This window comes from Saccopteryx bilineata, chromosome 2 (genome assembly GCF_036850765.1).
Source record: "Saccopteryx bilineata isolate mSacBil1 chromosome 2, mSacBil1_pri_phased_curated, whole genome shotgun sequence".
NCBI classification, from domain to species: Eukaryota; Metazoa; Chordata; class Mammalia; order Chiroptera; family Emballonuridae; genus Saccopteryx; species Saccopteryx bilineata.
Window position 1 is genome coordinate 365757531 of NC_089491.1, and position 23688 is coordinate 365781218.

Consider the following 23688-nt stretch of genomic DNA (forward strand, 5'->3'; position numbering starts at 1 on the left):
TGAAGTTTACTTACCAGAATCAACAGATCCAAACTCTCTCAAAGCCCTCTCATAATATTCTCTTAAGTTCACCATCTTGCAGGATTCCTAACAAAAATAATCAGACAATCTTGCTTCAAAAACCTTAATTTATAATGTCACAAATTCATTTCTTTCTTTTTTTTTTTTTTAAATTAGTTTTTTTTTTAACTTTGGTTGTTGTTGTTTTTGTTTGTTTATTTATTCATTTTAGAGAGGAGAGGAAGAGACAGAGAGAGAGAAGGGAGGGAGGAGCTGGAAGCATCAACTCCCATATGTGCCCTGACCAGGCAAGCCCAGGGTTTCGAACCGGCGACCTCAGCACTTCCAGGTCAATGCTTTATCCCACTGCGCCACCACAGGTCAGGCACAAATTCATTTCAACCACATTGTTAAGCAGCTACCATCTTTTAGGTATTTGAAGGAGAGGAGGGTTGTGGCTCAAGACAAGCACAGCCAGGATTTCACCTTACCCAGAGAAAAGGCTATGTAAATAAATATCAAACAGTGGTAAAAAACAAAAACACTTTGCTATGGTAACATGGCAAAAGCCTAATTAATTCTCAGTCGGAAGAAAATGGGCAGCTTCACAGCAAAGTATATTTGAAAACCCTGAGGGAAAAGGAGGATCAAAATACACGGAGAAGATTCTACTCCTTGTTGCTAGGGGTTTTTTCCTTTTGACTGTCTGGCCTCTAGCACATACTAGCTATGTGCACCTTAAAACTTTTTTATATCAAGGCAAATGATATAAAAAAATAAAAAATAAAAAGACTAGTTATATGGCCTTCAGCAAAATTTTTAAACCATCTGACCGCAGAAGTTTCCCTACCCATAAAAACAAGAATAATGATATCTTAGAGTAATTACAAGGATTAAATTAAAATGTTGATTAATTATACACCTAGCCAAAGAGCTAGTACTAACTTCACAATCAATAAATGTTAATTTACCTCGATTTCCATTTAAATGTGCCCTATTTTGTTTCATTTTTTTTGTTTCATATTCAAAGCAGATTAACATCTTCAGTTTAAAAATCCTTTTGGATAGTCAATTATTTCCTCATTCAAATTTCTCTTCACTGAGACTGTATTATTTTATAGAAAGTCAATTTAACCTATCTTACATGTGCATGAAAATCAGAATCACTGTGTTCAGGGCTCATACAGTGCACGGCACTGTGCAAATTCCTTTCTATCCAATATCCCCTTTGCCTTTTAACACTTGCACCCCCGAAAAGTATTATAACCTCCTTTGTAGGTGAGGATGCCAAGGGTTTTTTGTGTTTTTTTTTTAAAAATTTTTATTTTATTTATTCATTTTAGACAGGAGAGAGAGAGAAGGGAGAAAGAGAGACAGAGAGAGAGAAGGGGGGAGGAGCAGGAAGCATCAACTCCCATATGTGCCTTGACCAGGCAAGCCCAGGGTTTCGAACCGGCGACCTCAGCATTTCCAGGTCGACGCTTTATCCTCTGCACCACCACAGGTCAGGCTGAGGATGCCAAGGTTTAAAATTAAGTGATGTGCCCACAGCACATAACCAGATGTTATCAACATATAACCAGATGTTATCAATCCAAAGTCTCATTATTATTCTATACTATTTCTTATACTGTAGAACAAGAACAGATAATTGACCTATATAATAATCAAAATTATGAAAATAAGAGTTTAACCTCTATAGTAATTTTTCAAAATTCAAGTAAAAATAATAATCAAAATACCAAAATAGCCTGACCAGGCGGTGACGCAGTGGATAGAGCAATGGAATGCAAATGACCAGGTTCGAGACCTCGAGGTCACCAGCTTGAGTGCGGGCTCATCTGGTTTGAGCAAAGCTCACCAGCTTAGACCCAAGGTCGCTGGCTTGAGCAAGGGATTGCTTGCTCTGACAGGGGTCCCCCCGGCCCAGTCAAGGCACATATGAGAAAGCAATCAATGAACAACTAAGGTGTTGCAACAAAAAACTAATGATTGATGCTTCTCATCTCTCTCCATTCCTGTCTGTCTGTCTCTATCTATCCCTCTCTCTGACTCTCTGTCTCTGTAAAATATATATATATAAATAAATAAATAAAGGAGAAAAAGCAAAACTGAATACTTGGAGAAGGTGTGAAAAAATAGGTATACTGATATATCTGCTGATTATCACTACAAGTAAGAGTAATTGGAGAACTACCTGGCAATATATAAACAACCATAACAAAACTAGTTTTTCAGTCCTAGAAATTTATCTCAAGAAAATAATTCAAAAGGGAAAAGAGCTATATAAATAAAATGCTAACAACACTCTTTGTTTTCCTTATCAAAAATCTGCAAAGAGCCTGACCAGGCAGTGGTGCAGTGGATAGAGTGTCAGTTTGGGATGCTGAGAACCCAGGTCCGACACCCCAAATTCGCCGGCTTGAGCACAGGCTCACCCAGCTTGAGTGCGGGATCACCGGCTTGAGCATGGGATCATAGACATGACCCTGTGGTTGCTGGCTTGAGTCCAAGGTCACTGGCTTGAGTCCAAGGTCACTCGCTTTGCTGGAGGCTCCCCCCCCCGCCCTGGGTCAAGGCACATATGAGAAAGTAATCAATGGAAAACTAAGGTGCCACAACAAAGAACTGATGCTTCTCATCTCTCTCCCTTCTTGTTTTTCTGTCCCTGTCTGCCTGTTTCTCTTGCCAAAAATAAAAAATAAAAATCTGGAAACAACCTATACATAAAGGAATAGTTAAGAAAATTATGGGTTTAAGAATAACACTACAACCATTAAAAATGATAACCATGCAAAAACACAGGAGTTGTTTACAGAATTATGTTGAGAAAAAAAGAACCCCCATATGGCACAGAAGTCAGAAATAAAACAGTACAAAACTGTGTGTATATAAGTAAACAAAAAATTTAAAAAACAGTAAAAGTAAAAACATGGTTGGCCTGTTACTGTAATGGGATTACAGACATATTTGGATTTCCTCTCTTTAGTTTTTTAACTGAGATTTTCCTGTATTCTTCCTCCTTACCTGTTCTGTTAAAAATACCAGAAAGTTACTGAGTGCTTACTCTTTACCTCACAATCCAATACAAGAGGCAAAAAGGATGCCATAGAGGCAGAAAAGCAGTGCTTCACTCAGCCTGCAGGGAGGGCTTCCTGTAAGAGGTGACATGTAAATTTTCTATTTTCCAGACTGGTACTTTCTCTTTTTTGCTTGATTACCATTCCTAAACCATCTCTATGAAAAAAGGGATTAGATAAAGGGACCAGAAATTTATATCGTATTATAGTAAGAGTTTTTATATATCAAAATGCTGCCACAGATTGGTAACCATAATCCATTTTCCAAGATGAGAAATGCATGGACAGAACACTTACTTGCTCCTTTTCAAATTGGATTATTTTCCTGAAAAAATCAACTGAAAATGGACGCCTTTCCTGTAAACTAAAAAGGAAGAGAGAACTGTTACCTTCCACAATGACAAAAAGCCTCTCACATCCATGAATATAAATACCTACACCAGTGCCTCGACAACGTGGTTTAATAGAGCTGCCTGCAGTTCAATGCCAGGACTGTACTTGACCATCAGTCCCCCTCAATGCTTTCAATCTCCAGTGACACTCTTCCCACTACCAAATTCTTTCCTAGCCAGTTTCCTTCCTGCTCTTTCTCACTTTCAGAGTCTTCAGTTTCCTCTTCATCTCTTTCTAAGGAGACCAATAAATCCACTTCTAAAAATATATTCTAGGGAAATAATTTCCAACATGGTTAAATATTTGTGCAGATATGTTCATCAAAGCAGTATTACTGTTCCAAATTAATTACACACATCTAGAGAGTGGTATATCATACAGCTAGTTTTAGAAAATGCTACTTATGAAGAATTATTACTGAAAGAGAAAAGGCCAGTCTTAATGTTCACCAATAAAAGTGATAAACAAAACGTGATTATAGTATGATCTCAAAAACGTGAAAGACAAATTTTAAAATGATATAGCAACATGTTTTTTTCTCTTGATGATTGCATCACAATGTATTAGTTACCTCTTTTTTTTTAATTTTCCACAATAGGTATGCACTGCTTTAACTGTTACAAAAAAAATAAAATAAACTTCTTGAAAAAACCGCTTGGATTACTCTCTCAGATACATATACCTGAGTACGAGGAGCTGAGGATGGAGTGGAGAGACTAGTAACAGATGTGAACATTGTGAGTACCTTTTAAACACAGCTCTGGCCTTTCTGTAGCCACCACTTCGATAAGCCCAATCCAGGTACTTATTCTTCAGAGTGATTGAGTCAGCACCCGTGACAGCTAAGAGAGCTTTCTACAATTTAAAAGAAAGAGACACAAGCTATGTAAAGAACTTTATAAATATCAAAACAAATATTCCCAGAACCATCCGAGGCTGCTCAGAGAATGGTGCTTTAGGAATAGCCATTACAGAAATAACCCTAAAGCTAGCCAACTAGTAAACCCATCTGCTTATTCCCCACACCCCTGGACTCAGAACATCAGGCCTGTACCTTATAGATGGCTTCAGTGTCTTCCGGGCTTTTGGCGCCCTCGCTCCACTCTGCCCAAGAAATCCACAATGGCAGGCAAACCTGCTCACAATTAAAAAAAAAAAGACAGCTAAACACTACACTCTGAAAATTAGTCACTATAAAAACAGGTTCCTCTGAAGATTCATTACCAGTCTATCCTCACTATGACAGAATCACACAGCCTGCTGACCAAGTCACCCAAAGCAATACTCTCCTGTTAAGTCTAATTCCTTAAGTTGGGGAATGCTGCCTATAGTTATTATCATCAATTAGTTAATTAAGCAATTAATAGCCCTAGCTAGTCAGACCCATAACCACCAGGTAATGTCTCTGCTGTTTAGGACCCACAGCACAAACACTAACTACCTAGGCTGAACTAACCTGATCTTCACGCATGTCTCAGAGGCACACACAAATGAGCAGTAAAATCATTTTAAAAAATTTTTTGTCCCACTTTAACTTCTGGAATATTTTTTCCTATTAATATAAAAGAGTCACTGCAAAGCTTTAAGGTTTAGTCTTTTAAACTTCAAGGTTTAGAAATATGTGCGTATTTAAAAATCAGGCTTAAGTTCAGCTTTGGAAGCAAGTGAGAATATTATAGCCCTGGCCAGATAGCTTGCTTGATTAGAGTGTCATCCTGATATGCAAAGATTGTGGGTTCAATCCCTGGTCAGGGCATGTATAGGAACAGATGGATGTTTCTCTCTCTCCCCCCTTTCCTCTTTCTAAAATCAATCAATTAATAAATAAAAGAATTGTATTAATATTTCTCCCTTGTAAGATATCTAGATGGAATATAAAATTTTATATAGTCAATTTGCAAACAAAGAATTAGAAATAGGTCATTAAATGGAAGTAAATATTTCTACTCTTGACCCTTCAATCATCAGCACAAACGCACTCTAGAAACAGCTGTCACCATCACCACCCAAGTACACTCCAGATAAGCTTTGGCTGAAGTCTTAGAAGATTTCCCAAATAAAATAAAATACAAAAGGCCCAACTCACAGACCTGGGGCTTCAGGTACACAAAGGCTTCTTCAAAGAGTGTGGCTACATCAGGGCTCTTTGTCTCCATCAGCACCTGCAGCTTCACCTGCCACATCGTCACGGAGTCTCTAAACAATGCAATCCCGTCTTCTGCAACCTGCAGAGCTTCCTTAAGGAAGTCACGCCGCAGCAACAGCTCAATCTAGGTAAGACAAAGGATCACAGAAAAATTAACTACTGAAAGTTAAATTAGCCATACAATGGGGGATAAATGAAACAATGATTTCAACAGCCTTTCCACTAAGCATTTTGTCATGGCTGCCAAACAGGCACAAAGTGAACAATCTGGAGTTTCTCCTCTATCTCCTTTACCCTCCCACCCCCCACCCCCCACCCCCGGCTCCTACTCCCAAGAGAGAGCTAAAAAATAAGGAAGAGCTGAAAAGTAGAGAGTCTAAATAATTTAGATTGCAAGTTAAATTTTTAATAAAATAGTTCACTATAATAAAACCCATACCCGCCAAATAGAATATAAAAATCAGTCATGATAAAACCAGTACTCGTGGATTGGTAAGGAAACAAGTTTATTCATTCAAACAGCTTCTGAAATATCATTTGACATTATGTGACAACAGTCATAAAAGTGTTTATAACTTAAACTTGGGAAATGTATTTAAACAAATATGACCCAACAAGTATATGAAAAGAAGGAAATCTTAACTTGTTCAAAATGCTTATAGTTGACCCTGGCCAGTTGGCTCAGTGGCCAGGCCCTGCGTGTGGATGTCCTGTGTTCAATTCCTGATCAGAGCACATAGAAGAAGCAACCATCTGCTTCTCCACCCCTCCCTCTCCCTCTCCTCTCTCTCTTTCTCTCTCTTTCTCTCTCTCTCTCTCTCTCTCTTTCTCTCTCTCTCTTCTCCTCCCACAGCCATGGCTCGATTAATTCAAGCACACCTGCCCCAGGCACTGAGGATGGTTCTGTGGAGCCTCCACCTCAGATGCTAAAAACAGCTCAGTTGCAAGCATGGTCCCAGATGGGCAGAGCATCGGCCCCAGATGGGGGTTGCCAGGTGGATCCCGGTCAAGGAGCATGCAGGAGGTATTTGAAGGAGAGGAGGGTTGTGGCTCAAGACAAGCCACAACCCTATCTCCCTCTTCTCACTTAGAAAAGAAGGAAAAGAGGCCCTGGCCGGTTGGCTCAGCGGTAGAGCATCGGCCTGGCGTGCGGGGGACCCGGGTTCGATTCCTGGCCAGGGCACATAGGAGAAGCGCCCATTTGCTTCTCCACTCCCTCCCCCTCCTTCCTCTCTGTCTCTCTCTTCCCCTCCCACAGCCAAGGCTCCATTGGAGCAAAGATGGCCCGGGCGGGCGCTGGGGATGGCTCCTTGGCCTCTGCCCCAGGCGCTAGAGTGGCTCTGGTCACAGCTGAGCGATGCCCCGGAGGGGCAGAGCATCGCCCCCCCCCGGTGGGCAGAGCTCGCCCCTGGTGGGCGTGCCGGGTGGATCCCGGTCAGGCGCATGCGGGAGTCTGTCTGACTATCTCTCCCCGTTTCCAGCTTCAGAAAAATACAAAAAAAAAAGAAAAGAAGGAAAAGAATGCTTGTACCCATACTATTTTAATGGAGGAGGAGGACCTAAAGCCAATTCAATTTTATAAAATTGTAAAACAGCAAATAAATGGCAGCATGTAATTCATCCATTTAGTAAGCATTTTTATTGCACACTATAGATGCTAAATTCAATAATAAGAATATCAGGTACATTCTCTATCACCCTCAGACCCTCCAGTCCAGCAGTTTGATATGTGCCATGACACAAAACACATCATACACTATAAGAATAAAAAGAGGAGCACCCATCACGGCCTGTGGCAGTGATGAGAAAGGACTTCCAAAAAGGGAGCACCATTTAGACCTAAGAAAGAGCAGGTGCCCTGGCCGGTTGGCTCAGCGGTAGAGCGTCAGCCTAGCGTGCGGAGGACCCGGGTTCGATTCCCGGCCAGGGCACACAGGAGAAGCGCCCATTTGCTTCTCCACCCCTCCGCCGCGCTTTCCTCTCTGTCTCTCTCTTCCCCTCCTGCAGCCGAGGCTCCATTGGAGCAAAGATGGCCCGGGCGCTGGGGATGGCTCTGTGGCCTCTGCCCCAGGCGCTAGAGTGGCTCTGGTCGCAACATGGCGACACCCAGGATGGGCAGAGCATCGCCCCCTGGTGGGCAGAGCGTCGCCCCTGGTGGGCGTGCCGGGTGGATCCCGGTCGGGCGCATGCGGGAGTCTGTCTGACTGTCTCTCCCCGTTTCCAGCTTCAGAAAAATGAAAAAAAAAAAAAAAAAAAAAAAGAAAGAGCAGGCATGAGTCAGTGGAAGCAGAGATCCTACCCAGCGTGTGCAAGAGGCTAAAGATGAGAGACAGCCTCAATAAAAAAGGAAATCCAGTTCAGAATGGCTGGAGGGATAGGATGTAAACTGGAAAACTGGCAGGTGAGGCTGGAGATAGCGGTAGGACCAAATTAATGAGGCCGAGCAACTTCACCCAAAGGACAGTGGAAAACCACAGAATAATCTGATCAATTTAAAAGATCATTCAGTGGTGATTAACCTGGAGAAAGGATGGATGAGAAATCTGCAAAGCTTTATAAATTCAGCGGCAGTATGTCAAGGGACTCTCATTAAAGGCAAGGTCACCATATAAGTGATGAGGTGGTTGGGTTAGGAAGGGGAGCATGAGAGATTTGGAGAGCAGAGGATATTTGAAATAGCCAAAGGTGTGAATGGCAAAATAAGCAATAATGGAAAGAGAACAGGACTGCCAAAACAATAAAGCAAAGCACATGTGGATAAGGTGTGACTGTCCTGCCAGCATTCAATAACTCAAATGAGGGCAGCTGAACTCATCCCAGTCTGGGATTTTTGCCAGATAGAAGCCATAGTGGGAGCCTGACCAGGTGGTGGCACAGTGGATAGAGTCGGACTGGGATGCGGAAGGACCCAGGTTCAAGACCCCGAGGTCGCCAGCTTGAGCACAGGCTCATCTGGTTTGAGCAAAAAAAAAAAGCTCACTAGCTTGGACCCAAGGTCACTGGCTCAAGCAAGGGGTTACTCGGTCTGCTGAAGGCCCACGGTCAAGGCACATATGAGAAAGCAATCAATGAAAACTAAAGTGCCACAACAAAAAACTGATGATTGATGCTTCTCATCTCCCTCCGTTCCTGTCTGTCCCTGTCTATACCTCTCTCTGTCCTTGTAGAAAGAAAAAAAAAGAAGCCATAGTGGGAGAAGGGCATCTCAGTAGTGGGATATTACAGTAGGATAGTACACAGTATCTGCATTATGTACGTATATGGAAAAAGTATTTTTAAATGTTAATGGAAAATAAAATACAAAATAACAAAATATTAATTGTAATTATATAAAAAGTACGTAAAAATGTAAATCAGCCTGACCAGGTGGTAAAGCAGTGGACAGAGCATCGGACTGGAATGCGGAGGACCCAGGTTCGAAACCCTGAGGTCACCGGCTTGAGCAGGGACTGACTAGCTTGAATGCGGGGTCTCTGGCTTGAGTGTGGGATCATAGACCTGACCCCATGATCGCTGGCTTGAGCCCAAAGGTTGCTGGCTTGAGCAAGGGGTCACTCGCTCTGCTGCAGCCCTCTCCCCCTGGTCAAAGCACATTTGAGAAAGCAATCAATGAATAACTAAGGAGACTAAGGAGCTGCAACGAAGAACTGATGCTTCTCATCTCTCTTCCTTCCTGTCTGTCCCTATCTATCCCTCTCTCTGTCTGTCACCAAAAAAAAAAAAAAAAGAGCATGAATCAGAAATTATACAAATTAAAGGCACTAGACAAATATAAAGATTTTGTTCATTTTTGCCCTACAAAGGTATTTAAATACAGTAACACATTCATTCTCTCATGTTACACTCTCAACAACTCTGACATGGCAAAAACAAGGATCGTTGCCATTATTTTAAAATCAAGTGAACAAGTGCTCTCCCTCTGGGGAGCTCTGCCTCACCTTTCTGTCCACTTCCCTCCCCTCCCCCGCACAGTGCCTTTGCCTTTATCCTTTCTAAGCTCCAAGGGCCCGTCTTTTGCCCCTGTAACTTGTTTCCTGAGCTCATTTCTTCTACAACTCACTTCTTCTACCCCTGTGACTTTCTAAATAAACTTTCTCTTATAAAAATAAAATCAAGTAAACAAACTCAGAAGGTTTAGTGATTTGCCAAGTCACCCAGCTATTAAGTGGCAAAACTTGACCTAGAACAGGGGTCAGGAACCTATGGCTCGCGAGCCAGATGTGGCTCTTTTGATGGCTGCATCTGGCTCGCAGACAAATCTTTAATAAAAATAATAATGTTAAAAATATAAAGCATTCTCATGTATTACAATCCATTCATTTCCTACTGCTCATGTTCATGGTTGCAGGTGGCTGGAGCCAATCACAGCTGTCCTCCAGGACAACACCAAATTTTTATTGGATAATGTGTAACGTACATGGGCCGTTGTATGGCTCTCATGGAATTACATTTTAAAATATGTGGCGTTCATGGCTCTCTCAGCCAAAAAGGTTCCAGACACCTGATCTAGAACTATGTGCTCCCAGAGCACATTACTCAAATTTATCTGTAACAATCCTTACCAACCCCAGGGGGTAGAGGATGGGTTAATATGCCTCTTACTAGCATGTCAGCTTCTGAAACACAGGGAACACATCTAATTTGTTTCTACTGTCCCAGTGTTTAATTAGGGCTAGGCATCAGGAAAGGGATGTTCAGTAAAAGATGGAACAGTGGATAAACCCAAATTGTGATTCCTTGTTCTGAATGTTTTCCATTATATAATACTCTTCCCTCAACTGGTACAGATTTCATTTTTGACATACACAATTACTGACAGCCAAGTGTAAACACTCTCTACAGCTATCATACCAAACTTCCAAATGACCTTAGGCTCATAACTCTATATACTAGAACACATGACACCAGCATGAACCAACCAGAATTAAGTGAATGTGTTCATGTCCTTACCCACTGCTTGTACTGGAACTCTGGTAGAAGTCTGAGTTTATGTGCCTTCCTGAATGCAGTCATGGTTCTCTCTAGCCTCTGAAATCAGAAAAATGCCTCAATTCATTATAAAGATCCCAGCAGAGGTCTTTGGCCTCTGATAGGAACTAAAGCAGTTTTGCACATATCTGAGAACGGAGAGAAGGGGCTGGTGGTTTCACTTATGATTAGATGAGCTGGACAGCTAAACCAAACATAACCCATTAAGATAGCACCTCCCAACATGGGGGCCAGTATCAGGGCAAAGTACAATCAGATCTTCAGAATGACAGGTTACTCAAGGAAAAAGAGCAATTAAGCCTGAAGTTCTTGGAAGTTGTCCCCAGCCCCAGAAGAGTCTGTCTTTCTTTCAAAAGACAGTCACTTTCTAGTCAGCCACTCTGACCACATCCTTACCTTCCCTCTGAGAGACTGACAACTTGTCTTCTTAGCAAACCTTTCCAAGCAAAAGCTGATGTAACACTTCCACATGGCCTCTGAAACAGTCACAAAGATGACACTGATCAATTCTCTTAGTTTAACAATCGTCATACACCTTTTCTTTGAAGGGAAAACTCATCTAAAGAAGAGTTTAAACTAATCTGGTTAAAAAAAAAAAAAAGTTGCCTGGCCTGTGGTGGCACAGTGGATAAATCCTGGACCTAGAACACTGAGGTCGCTGGACCAAAACCCCTGGCTTGCCTGGTCAAGGCACATATGAGAAGCAACTACTACAGGTTGATGGGTCCCGCTCCTTCCCCAACTCCTTTCTCTCTCCTCTCTCTAAAATCAATAAATTTAAAAAAAAAATTATTCTGATTATAGCCAATAAACCATCTCAAACACTGGGAGGAAAACAACTGAGTAATAGCAAAAAATATAAAAATTAAAAGCCTATCCATGTTATATCCCCTTTACCTTAGTACTCTAATATTACAAAATTAGAATCTATATTAAAAGATAATTAAGGAATTTTAATTAAACAATCTACCTAAGTAGCCTGACCTCTGGTGGCGCAGTGGATAAAGCGTTGACCTGGGAACACTGAGGTTGCCGGTTCAAAACCCTGCACTTGTCTGGTCAAGGCATATATGGGAGTTGATGCTTCCTGCTCCTTTTCTCTATCTCTCTCTCTCTCTCTCCCTCCCTCCTTCCCTCCCTCCTCTAAAATGAATAAATTAAAAAAAAAAATTTTAATTAAAAAAAAATCTACCTAAGTATGATTTCCCACAAATAAATGAAAAAATATATATATACCACTACTGTCAATGAAGATCATGAAAACTCCATCTTTCACCACCAGAGAAAGAACATGTTGCAAAGCCAGGCACACTGTAAACTACCAGAGACACTCCTGAAACTGACTTTGGTCATGGGGGTGGGAGCTTCAGTTTCACATTCATGGACTCTGCTCTTCTACACCACAGCGCAGTCTGGTGCAGTTACCTGTAGGGAGCGTCTTTACTGCCTCCTCATATACAGCACAGCACCGCTCCTCCCTCCGGCCCACCTCTGCGGCTCTGGCTTGCTTCGTCGCAGGCTGCTCCTCCCCTGGCTGCGACTGCATCTCTAATTCTCGCCGTGCCACATAATCCCAAGTGAGAGGGTCATCTGTGTGCAGAGTCTGAAGGCTAAAAAACAGTTTACTGTCATGAGCACTGTGACACAGGACCAACTCAGAATACCAAACAGAGACAGGTCCTTATGCTCTAAAAATGTACCCAGGACACCCCTTGAACCATTCCATTACCATAACTAGGCTCTTCAGATATTTTCACACTCCCTGTACAAATGTCGTCCATGAGTCAGTCATCACATTTATTAGGGTTCAGAATGTTTCAGACATCATGCACAAATGTTACCTTTCAAGTTAGCTCTCAAAGTCAGAGGGGCTGGGAGGACTGATGAGAGAATCCTCCTTGAGACCTGAAAAACCTTATTATGTCCAGGCTCTTGCATTTCTATGATAAAGGCAGAGAAAAAGCAATAAACTAATCCTCTACCAAAAGCCTAAAGATGTCCAAAGAAAAAACTGATGTAAATTCTATTTTATCTCCTGTGAAAGGGGTACTACCTAAGAGTGAAGAACCCACAAGCAGGCTGCAAGCAATTCTCAAACCATATAATCAGACATTAAAGAATAATATCACCTGTAGCACTCAACCACAAACATTCATGAGTACAACTCTCATTTTACAGACAAAAAACATGCCAGGAAAGCAGAAATACAGATTTTCATAAAAGCTGTAGGATTTACTTGATATTGAGTAAAGGTAAACTATTTCCCAAGAGAAACCAATAAGTCAGTCAAACAACTTCTCCAGAAGTGGATTTCTGAAATATGATTTACTATGATACAATCGTCCGAAAGCTGAGCTTTCCTCTAAGGATTTAATGTGGTATCTTCTTTCCCACTTTCTAAGTACCCGTAAACCACAGAATAAGAACAGCCATATCCACCTTTCCTCTATTTTACTTACTCATCATAAATTTCTCTTTGCAGATCTTTGGCAAAGTCGAATAGCTGTGCAATGGAAAGCAGTGACACATGAAAGTCTGCACCTAAAATTATATAAGTGGGGGAGGGGAATAAGACTAAAGTATCGCTTAACTCTAAAATTACTGCTTGCTTGATGTACTAGTTTCATTTTTTTACATTGAGAAATGGGGCAAAGCAGAAAAACCAATCAACCATAGTCCCATTATACAAGCAAAGCCATTATTAGTATTTTGGCGTATTCATAAGTACATGTAGCTTGTATTCTAAACTTTTTTTTTATTCTAAACTTCTTAAAGGCATAAAGAAATGTATTAAGTCATCTATTCCTTTTCAAATCCCCACATGAATTAAGTACTAAATAGGCCCTGGCCGGTTGGCTCAGTGGTAGAGCGTCGGCCTGGCGTACAGGAGTCCCGGGTTCAATTCCTGGTCAGGGCACACAGAAGAAGCGCCCATCTGCTTCTCCAGCCCTCCCCCTCTCCTTCCTCTCTGTCTCTCTCTTCCCCTCCCGCAGCCAAGGCTCCACTGGAGCAAAGTTGGCCCGGGTGCTGAGGATGGCTCTGTGGCCTCTGCCTCAGGCGCTAGAATGGCTCTGGTTGCAACAGAGCAACGCCCCAGATGGGCAGAGCATCGCCCCCTGGTGGGCGTGCTGGGTGGATCCCAGTTGGGCACTTGCGGGAGTCTGTCTGACTGCCTCCCTGTTTCCAACTTCAGAAAAATACAAAAAAAAAAAAAAAAAAAGTACTAAATAAAAATTTATTGAAATGTTCAAGTATACCCTAAGGAACAAAAAGCCTTCTGGAAGAAACAGAACACTATTCCTACAATCAGAGTTTTATACACATCTTAAAAGAATTTCTAACAAAAATTTCCAAAATTAGCCAGACATCTACCTCATTATAGAATATTTCACTATCCCACCATAAATTTCAAAAGATACCTACCTTTAATTATGTTTACAGAATTTTTGTACACAATCCGCGCCAACTCGCCCATAAGGATTTCTTCAGGATAATCAACGTTTCCCTAAAGAGTGTTATATTGAACATAACTTACCAGGTAGTGCGAGTAAGTGGAAAAAGCATTAGGATACGAATGAACAGTCCTAGACGACCTGTGCCATACAGCCTTTGGCAAAGCACTTCTCTCAGGGCCAGCTCCCTCACTTGTAGTGTGGGCAGTTGAACAAGACCACTGATCTGCTCACTACGTTGTCTCAAGCTCCTGGACTGGTAGCAGGATCACTGGGCTCAAGGCCCTGCTCTCCATTTAGACCAGAATAGGTCACCTTTTACAAGCCCTGTTAGCCCTTCTGTGTACCACTTTATTTGCATAAAACATTTCAGAGCTGGAAACCACAATAACAGATTGTAGCAAAGTTCCTTTTTCAGTTCTAAAATTCTAAGACTTCTTTCTTTAAAATTATTCTGTCACAAATGCCTGACCTGTGGTCGCACAGTGGATAAAGCACCTACTTGGAATGTTGAAGTCGCCAGTTTGAAACCCTGGGCTTGCCTGGTAATGGCACATATAGGAAGCAACTACAAGTTGATCCTTCCTGCTCCTCCCCCCTTTACTCACTTTCCTCCCTCTCAAATAAATAAATAAAACCTTTTGGCCCTGGCCGGTTGGCTCAGCGGTAGAGCTTCAGCCTGGCATGCGGGGGACCCGGGTTCGATTTCTGGCCAGGGCACATAGGAGAAGCGCCCATTTGCTTCTCCACCCCCACCCCCTCCTTCCTCTCTGTCTCTCTCTTCCTCTCCCGCAGCCAAGGCTCCACTGGAGCAAGGATGGCCCGGGCGCTGGGGATGGCTCCTTGGCCTCTGCCCCAGGCGCTAGAGTGGCTCTGGTCGCGGCAGAGCGACGCCCCGGAGGGGCAGAGCATTGCCCCTGGTGGGCGTGCCAGGTGGATCCCAGTCGGGCGCATGCGGGAGTCTGTCTGACTGTCTCTCCCCGTTTCCAGCTTCAGAAAAATACAAAAAAACAAAAAAAAAACCTTTTGTTGTTTTGGGTTTTTTTTATGGAGGGGGCAGTGTTCAGACAGACAGGGACAAATAGACAGGAAGGGAGTGAGATGAGAAGCACCAATTCTTTGTTGCGGCACCTTAGTTATTCATTGACTGCTTTCTCATATGTGCCTTGACTAGGGCGGGGGACTCCCGTTAGAGCAAGCAATCCCTTGCTCAAGCCAGCGACCTTGGACTCAAGCCAGCAACCTTTGGGCTCAAGCCAGTCATCATGGGGTTATATCTATGATCCCATGCTCAAGCTGGCAAGCCCAAGCTCAAGCTAGACGAGCCTGCACTCAAGCCAAAAACCTCTAGGTTTCAAACCTGGGTCCTCAACATCCCAGGCTGATGCGTCACTGCCTGGTCAGGCAATAAAACCTTTTTAAAATAATTATTGTCATATAAAAAATTACATTAAAAAAGGAGGCTATATGGGTATTTCTTACCATCTTTAAAGTCAAGGTATTATTAAAGCATACCCAGCAAATATTTTAAGGTCAATTTAAAAAAATTTAAAAGGGAGGAGTCATATCCTGGAACTCCTACGGGTCTACCATATCATGCCTTTAACTTAAAAAATTTTAAATTTCTTTTGAATGCTGATGAACAGGAGACGCCAAATCTTCTTTTCCTGCAAACTTCTACCTTCTTTTATTTGATCCAGCTAATAACACTGTTTTGTCTTTTTTCAAATAGCTCCAGATATACGGAAAAGGTTTATATAGGCGAATGGGGATCCTCAAACCCCTCAGCGAGATCTTCAGAGCATGGCTTTTAAGGTACCAAGAGGCAGAGGCAGAAAAAGCCCAATAGAGATCAGGGGAACTACCAGCTTTTAGGATACGCCCGTAAAGGCTCCAACAACCTAAAGGGTCTCATAGGGATGCCATCTGGGTCCTGCTTCAATAGTGAAAAGGAAGGTCATTGAGCTAAAGCCTGCCAGGCTTACATGCCTTTGCTGTGAGGAAAAAGGGACACTGGAAGGTAGGCTTCCCCCTCGCTCCTCTAAGGGAGGGTTCAGTCTCTTCCAGCCCTGCTCCAGCCACCTATGACCTAACCTTGCCCAGAATGCTGGGGTCTGCCACTGAAGGCTGAAGGCACCCAGGGCCGTCGGCCCCATCCACGACACTGTGGACGAGCCTAGGGTACTTATTCCAAGAAGCAGGTAAACTGATCTCATTTGCACAAAGGCCACTTAACTATGTCTTGCCTGAATAGTCAGGTTTTTTATTCTTCCCTCGAAGATCTCTGTTGTGGGTGTTGATAGCCCTATTTTCTGTTGCTTTAATATATAGTGTTTCCTTTATTCCTCCTACCTCAATGCCCCACTCATATTTCAGGCTGGGACCTACTCCTAATTTAGAGCTCTCTCTCCCCCTTTTGCCAACTTCTATTGTGAATTTACCTTTGCCACCCAGCTTAGTGTATCCCAAGGTTCTCTTTACCACGCCATAGTTGCAGAGCTCCAGGGAAAAGCACCCTGGTCTCATCTCTCCAGGCAGAGGAGAACAGAGGCTCCATCTCCACACATGCTGCAGATGGCTTTTCCAGTCTACCTGAATCATTACCAGCTAGAAGCAGCAGTCATTGGGACTTGGACATGAGTTGCAAAATATAGAATTGTGACAACAATTCCAGTACCATGTGGACTTTCCCTGGATGTGGACTTTTTCTGGACTCCTCCTTGTGATAGCTCCTAACGGACTGAACTGGGGTTGGGTTGCATTCGCAGAGATTTGGAATGGTGTTGGTGCCAACTTGGACTTGGTGAACATATTAAGGACACTACTCTTTTATGGATTCTTGTTGTATTGGCCAAGAGTTTGCTTAAAGGCTTTAATCACTGTAAAATATATATATATAGAAGACTGGATAAAAAAAAAGAGGCTAGACACAGCTCAATTGGCCCCAGCAGGTTGGCCCTGGGCACTGAGAATGACTCAGTGGCCTAGGGTTCAGGCACTAAAAATAGTTTTGTTGCCGAGCAATGAAGCAACACCCAGATAGGCAGAGCATCACAGGTTCCTGGACCAGGTACATGCAGCAGTTTGTCTCTCTGCTCCCCTGCTCTCACTTAATTTAATTAAAAAAAAAAAAAAGAAGCTAGAAACTACACATTTCACAACCTTTCTCGAGCACCTTCAACCTATTAATGTGTTCATGAAATCATCAAGTATTAAAAAGAGTACCAATTGGCCATTCCACCAGTAATAATTTTGATGGCCACTCCACTTAGGTCAAATATCTATTTTTGCCTGATCAAGCAGTGGTGCAGTGGATAGAGCACTGGCCTGGGACACAGAAGACCCAGATTCGAAAACCTGACGTTGCCAACTTGAGCGCGGGATCATAGACATGACCCCATGGTAGCTGACTAGAGCCCAAAGGTTGTTGCTTGAAGCCCAAGGTCACTGGCTTGAAGCCTAAGGTTGCTGGCTTGCACAAGGGGTCACTATCTCAGTTGAAGACCTCCAGTCAAGGTACATTTGAGAAAGCAATCAATGAACAACTAAGGTGCCGCAAAGAAAAATTGATGCTTCTCATGTCTCTCTCTTCTTGTCTATCTGTCCCTATCTCTCGCTAAAAAAAAAAAAGGTAATTTTTAAAACACAAACTTCCATTTTTATTGTTAAGCCCATTTTCTTAAGTCAACTCTAGACTCATCTTAAAGTTTCAAAATATTACATTAAATTATCATATAAAGAAAAATATGTTTCAAAGATTTTCTCTTCCTCCTAATCAGGCTCAAAACACTATACATTTTAAACATGTGACAACACATGAGGATCTTACCACATCCATTTTGGCTTTTTCAAATTCTTGCTTTTCCTTCCTGAGTTTCTCAGCATGCATCAGCTCCATCCTGAAGTACTACAGAACAGAAATGATGTACTGAAAACTTTGGAGATAACTTTTTTAATTAGAAACACATAATACGCCTTTTTTTAACCCATAATTATTGGACCCGGGAAAATTTAGGGTGAGTGGTGTGTCTGTTATGAAACTAGCTGACCCTAACAAGGAGAAAGACCTCTGTGATTGTGGAACAGTTCTATATTTATTGTAGATTGCAGTGGCTACACAAATCTACACATGTGAAATAACACAGAATTATATGTACATTATAACAATGTTAATTTCCTGGCTTTGATATTACACTATAACTTTATAAAATGAGGGAAAAATTAGTAAATGGTACATAGGATTTCATTGCATTATCTTTGTAAATTCCTGGAAATATAGAATTATTTTTTAGTAAAAATCAATTAAAGGCCCTGGCCAGTTGGCTCAGCGGTAGAGTGTTGACCCGGCGTGTGGAAGTCCTGGGTTCGATTCCCAGCCAGGGCACAGAGGAGAGGCACCAATCTGCTTCTCCACCCTTCCCTCTCTCCTTTCTATCTCTCTCTTTCCCTCCAGCAGCCAAGGCTCCATTGGAGCAAAGTTGGCCCAGTGCTGAGGATGGCTCTATGGCCTCTGCCTCAGGCGCTAGAATGGCTCCAGTTCAACAGAGCAACGCCCTAGGTGGGCAGAGCCCCCTGGTGGGCATATGGGGTGGATCCCAGTTGGGCACATGTGGGAGTCTGCCTCTCCACCTCCCTGCTTCTCACTTCAGAAAAATAAAAAAATAAAACCAATGGTAAATATGTAGTATCAGGTATATAAAGAAAAACTAACGCATGATTAACATATACTGTAAAGTTGGCTTATCCAGAATTTTTAATACTTTTTTTTTCTTTTTTTGTGACAGAGACAGAGAAAGGGACAGACAGACAAGAAGGGAGAGAGAAGAGATGCACTAATACTTCGTTGCAGCACCTTAGTTGTTCACTGATTGCTTTCTCATATGTGCCTTGACCGGGGAGCTAAAGCAGACCGAGTGACCCCGTGCTCAAGCCAGCAACCTTGGGCTCAAGCTGGTGAGCCTTGCTCAAACCAGATGAGCCTGTGCTCAAGCTGGCGACCGCGGGGTTTTGAACCTGGGCCCTCTGTGCCCATGTCCGACGCTCTATCCACTGCACACTGCCTGGTCAGGCAATTTTTAATACTTTGAATTCTATGTCACAAAACATATGAAAATGACAAGTTAAAATAAATGTTTATACTCTCTAAACCAAGAATTCTGCTTCTAGGTTATCAATTAGAAGAAAATAATCCTAAATACCTAGAAGTTTCATACACAAAGGTATAAGAGCAAATACAGGAAACAATCTAAGTGTCCAACAACAGAAAAAGTGAAGTAGGTTATAAAAGAAGCAGACTGCTGAGGCAGCCATAAAATAGTTACAATAATTTACTACTGGTATACTACTATCCTAATGTCATTCTACCTAGTTTTTTGTGGTTGTTATTATTGTTTTTTTAAGAGAGAGAAGAAGGAAGAAAGAGAGAGGGAGGAGAGAGACGAAACACATCAATTCATGGTTGCTTCATTTTAGTTGTTCATTGCTTGTTTTTCATATGTGCCTTGACCAGGGAGCTCAAGCTGAGCTACTGACATTGGGCTCCTGGACAGCAACCTTTGGGCTCAAGCCAGTGACCTTTGGAATCATGTCGATGATGCTGTGCTCAAGCCATAACTCCATGCTCAAGCCTCAGAGTCCCATACTTGAGCCTCAGAGTCCCAGGCTGACACTCTCTATCCACTGCACTGCAGCCAGTCAGGCTCATTCTACCTTGCTTTTAAAGCTAGCTACAAAGTTTTACATGTGAAACAATTACCATTATTTGAAAAATCTACACCAAAAAAATGCAACCAGTCAAAACTTCTTCCTTCTCAGTGCTGTTGCTTTTCTGATTTTCTTCTCCAAGATTTTTTACTAACATGCTACTTTGCTAGAGTAAATTAAAAACAGTAATTTAGCCTGACCTGTGGTGGCTCAGTGGATAAAGTGTTGACCTGGAATACTGAGGTCACTGGTTCAAAACCCTGGGCTTACCCAGTCAAGGCACATATAAGAAGCAACTACTATGAGTTGATGCTTCCCACTCCTCCCCCCTTCTCTCTCTCTCCTCTCCCTAAAATAAATAAATAAAATCTTAAAAGAAAAAAATATATATATATTGAGATATATATATATATACAGAATCCCACTTTGCAGAAATAAAACCTGTTTTAAATATCTGTAATAGTACTAAAGTATGGGTGACAAGATTTAAGTACTTGTTCTGTTACTTTTTCAAAAAACTGTTTCCTCTGACCTATTTATAATAAACAAATTCTAATTACTTTTGATAAGAAAAAGCAATAAATCTGTTCCCATTCTGGAAAATACAAGTATGAGCATTTATGAAAGCCTTCGAAAAATGTGTAAAGTAACACCACCATACAATAACCCTCTCACAGCAAGGAGGACCAATTCTTACAATAGTTTCTCAATAAAAATAATAAAAGCAGCAAAGGAATGTCTAACAAAACATGAAAAGGAACAAAGGGATACAAGACCACAATATAAAACATCGTTAAATTACTACAAGACCAAAAACACAGTTAGGACAGTTAAATATACCAATTAGCATGAAAACTTGTCATCTTTTTTTGTTGGTTTATTTTTAATTTACTTTTTTTAGAGAGAGAGGAAGGAAAAGAGAGACAGAAACATCGATCTGTTCCTGTATGTGTCCTGACCAGAGATTGAACCCACAATCTCTTTGTATAGGGACAATGCTCGAACCCAATGAGCCATTTAGCCAGGGTGAAAACTAGCATCTTTTTCCTCTTAGCACATAGGCTTAATTTTCACTTGAATACTAAACAGCAGTTTCTCCCTTACCCTTACAAATATTTCAGAAACGGGTACAGTTCCCAGTAATACACCATTTCCAGTATTTGTTTGGTTTTCTCTCATTAGATCAGAAGTATGACCATCTAGTGTACCCTTCCAAGGAGGAATATGTCTACCAAGAGAGGAAGGAAGTTTCTATCTCAAGAAAAAGAGACAAAGAGAGTAAGAAAAAAAATGGAGAAAAAAGGGAAGAGAAGCCAAAAGGGAGTGGGAGGGTTAGAAGAAAAGGAAAGAAAGGAAGGAAGGAATAAAGGAGGGGGGAAGGGAGAAGTAAGAAAAAAAAAAAAAAGATATAAAGATGGCTGACCCTGGCCTCTCAATTTAAAAATGTAAAGTCAGCCCTAGCCAAGTTGCTCAGTAGATAGAACATCTCCCACCCAGCATGCCAGAGGTCGCTATTCGACCCCAGTCAGGACACATCAGAGAAGCATTCAACAAGAAGACAACTAAATGGAAGAATGGAAGAACTAAGTGGAACAAGTTGATGCTTCTCTCTCTCTCTTTCTCTTTCTCTCTCTCGTCAATGGAAAAATTTATTTTTTTAAATGTAAGGTCCAATTCCCAACCATAATGGGCAGGTAGGAGATTTAATCTCTCACTAAGATCCTAGAAGACACAAATGGTCCAAACCTATTACTGGCCAAAAACTACTCTCCTGACCCTTTTGTCCAGCAGCCTCCTACTATCCCTAGCCTCCAAAATTCAAAGTTTTTGTGTTTTGGGGGGGTTATATTTTTTTTAAAGTGAGAAGTGGGGAAGCAGAGAGACAGACTCCCACATGTGACCAACTGGGATCCACCCGGCAAGCCCACTAGGGGGCAATGCTCTAACCATCTGGGGTGTTGCTCTGCTGCAACTGAAGCCATTCTAGCACCTGAAGCGGAGGTCATGGAGCCATCCTCACTGCCCAGGCCAACATGCTCCAATGGAGCCTTGGCTCCAGGAGGGGAAGAGAGAGAGAGAGAAAAGAGAGAGGGGGAAGGGTAGAGAAGCAGATGGGTGCTTCTCCTGTGTGCCCTGGCCAGGAATTGAACCCAGGTCTTTCACACGCCAGGCCAACAACGCTCTACTGCTGAGCCAACCGGCCAGGGCTAAAATTCAAAGTTTTTTTGGCCCTGGCCAGTTGGCTCAGCGGTAGAGCATCGGCCTGGCGTGCAGGAGTCCCGGGTTCAATTCCCAGCCAGGGCACACAGGAGAAGCGCCCATCTGCTTCTCCACCCCTCCCCCTCTCCTTCCTCTCTGTCTCTTTCTTCCCCTCCCGCAGCCGAGGCTCCATTGGAGCAAAGATTGCCTGGGCGCTGAGGATGGCTCTGTGGCCTCTGCCCCAGGTGCTAGAATGGCTCTGGACGCAACAGAGTGACGCCCCAGAGGGGCAGAGCATCGCCCCCTGATGGGCATGCCAGGTCAAGCGCACGTGGGAGTCTGTCTGACTGCCTCCCCATTTCCAGCTTTGGAAAAATGAAAAAAAAAAAAATTCAAAGTTTTTTTAAACTTAAATATGTGTCTCCAGAGAACCAAAGTGAGACATCACTTTCTCATGTTATGTACACACACACTCACTTCTTGATAAAGTTTTGGGCACTGGGGATGAAAACGTAGAGCTCGAAGAAAGAGTTGTCTTGCACTTTCTGAAGACAGGCGATCTTCCATTTCCCATTTGGCTGCCATAATCCACAAAGCTGTAAGGGAAAAACATCAAACTTAGTTTTAATAAATTAAGCAACTCAGGCAAGAAAAGACCGATGCTCCAATGTTAATACTCAAAGAATTTTTTTAATCCTACCAAAAGAGGAAGGAAGTGGAGTTTGTAATGGTTATCTGTAAAGTATTGTTGCTTAATCTAAAATTATCAAGAATATACTGATGGAAATAGGCAAATATTAACATCTGAGAATACTTATTAAATGCCTATTACTGTTCCATCAAATCTAAGGTCAACATCAATTAAGTCACACACAAATTTTAAAAGTATTAAAACCCTACCTGACCAGGCCATGGCACAGTGGATAGGGTTTGACCTGGGATGCTGAGGACCCAGGTTCAAAACCCTAAGGTTGCCTGCTTGAGCGTGGGCAACAGGCTCAACAGCTTGAGCGCAGGGTCACTGGCTTGAGCATGGGATCATAAACATGACCCCAAGATCTCTGGCTTGAGCCCAAGGTGGCTAGCTTGAACAAGAGATCATTGTCTCAGCTGGAGCCCCCCACCCCTGTCAAGGCACGTATGAGAAAGCAATTAATGAACTAAAGTGCCACAAGAAGTTGATGCTTCTCATTTCTCTCCTTTCCTGTTTGTCTCTGTTTCTCTTGCTAAAAAACTAAAATAAAGTCTTAAAATCCTGGAAAAAATTGCACATCTTAGAATTACTGAAATAAAATTATTTTGCTCTTTTCTCAATATTTAAAATAGTTCAATTTTTTTTTTTTTTTTTTCCCCATTTTTCTGAAGCTGGAAACAGGGAGAGACAGTCAGACAGACTCCCGCATGCGCCCGACCGGGATCCACCCGGCACACCCACCAGGGGCTACGCTCTGCCCACCAGGGGGCGATGCTCTGCCCATCCTGGGCGTCGCCATATTGCGACCAGAGCCACTCTAGCGCCTGAGGCAGAGGCCACAGAGCCATCCCCAGCGCCCGGGCCATCTTTTGCTCCAATGGAGCCTTGGCTGCGGGAGGGGAAGAAAGAGACAGAGAGGAAAGCGCGGCGGAGGGGTGGAGAAGCAAATGGGCGCTTCTCCTGTGTGCCCTGGCCGGGAATCGAACCCGGGTCCTCCGCACGCTAGGCCGACGCTCTACCGCTGAGCCAACC

General features: G+C 42.6%; 1 protein-coding gene across 1 annotated transcript in view; it reads right to left on the reverse strand.

Annotated features, from left to right (window-relative positions):
• UTP6 (UTP6 small subunit processome component) overlaps positions 1-23688 on the reverse strand; it is a 40305-nt gene that overhangs the window by 4465 nt on the left and 12152 nt on the right. Inside the window, exons 7-18 of the mRNA XM_066263287.1 lie at positions 22440-22558; positions 17890-17967; positions 14032-14113; positions 13068-13149; positions 12034-12218; positions 11005-11084; positions 10570-10647; positions 5564-5743; positions 4528-4608; positions 4219-4328; positions 3378-3444; positions 15-87 (exon numbers count right to left, since the gene is read on the reverse strand). Of these exons, the coding sequence (XP_066119384.1) occupies positions 15-87; positions 3378-3444; positions 4219-4328; positions 4528-4608; positions 5564-5743; positions 10570-10647; positions 11005-11084; positions 12034-12218; positions 13068-13149; positions 14032-14113; positions 17890-17967; positions 22440-22558 (1215 nt within the window). The remainder of the gene's footprint in view (positions 1-14; positions 88-3377; positions 3445-4218; positions 4329-4527; positions 4609-5563; positions 5744-10569; positions 10648-11004; positions 11085-12033; positions 12219-13067; positions 13150-14031; positions 14114-17889; positions 17968-22439; positions 22559-23688) is intronic.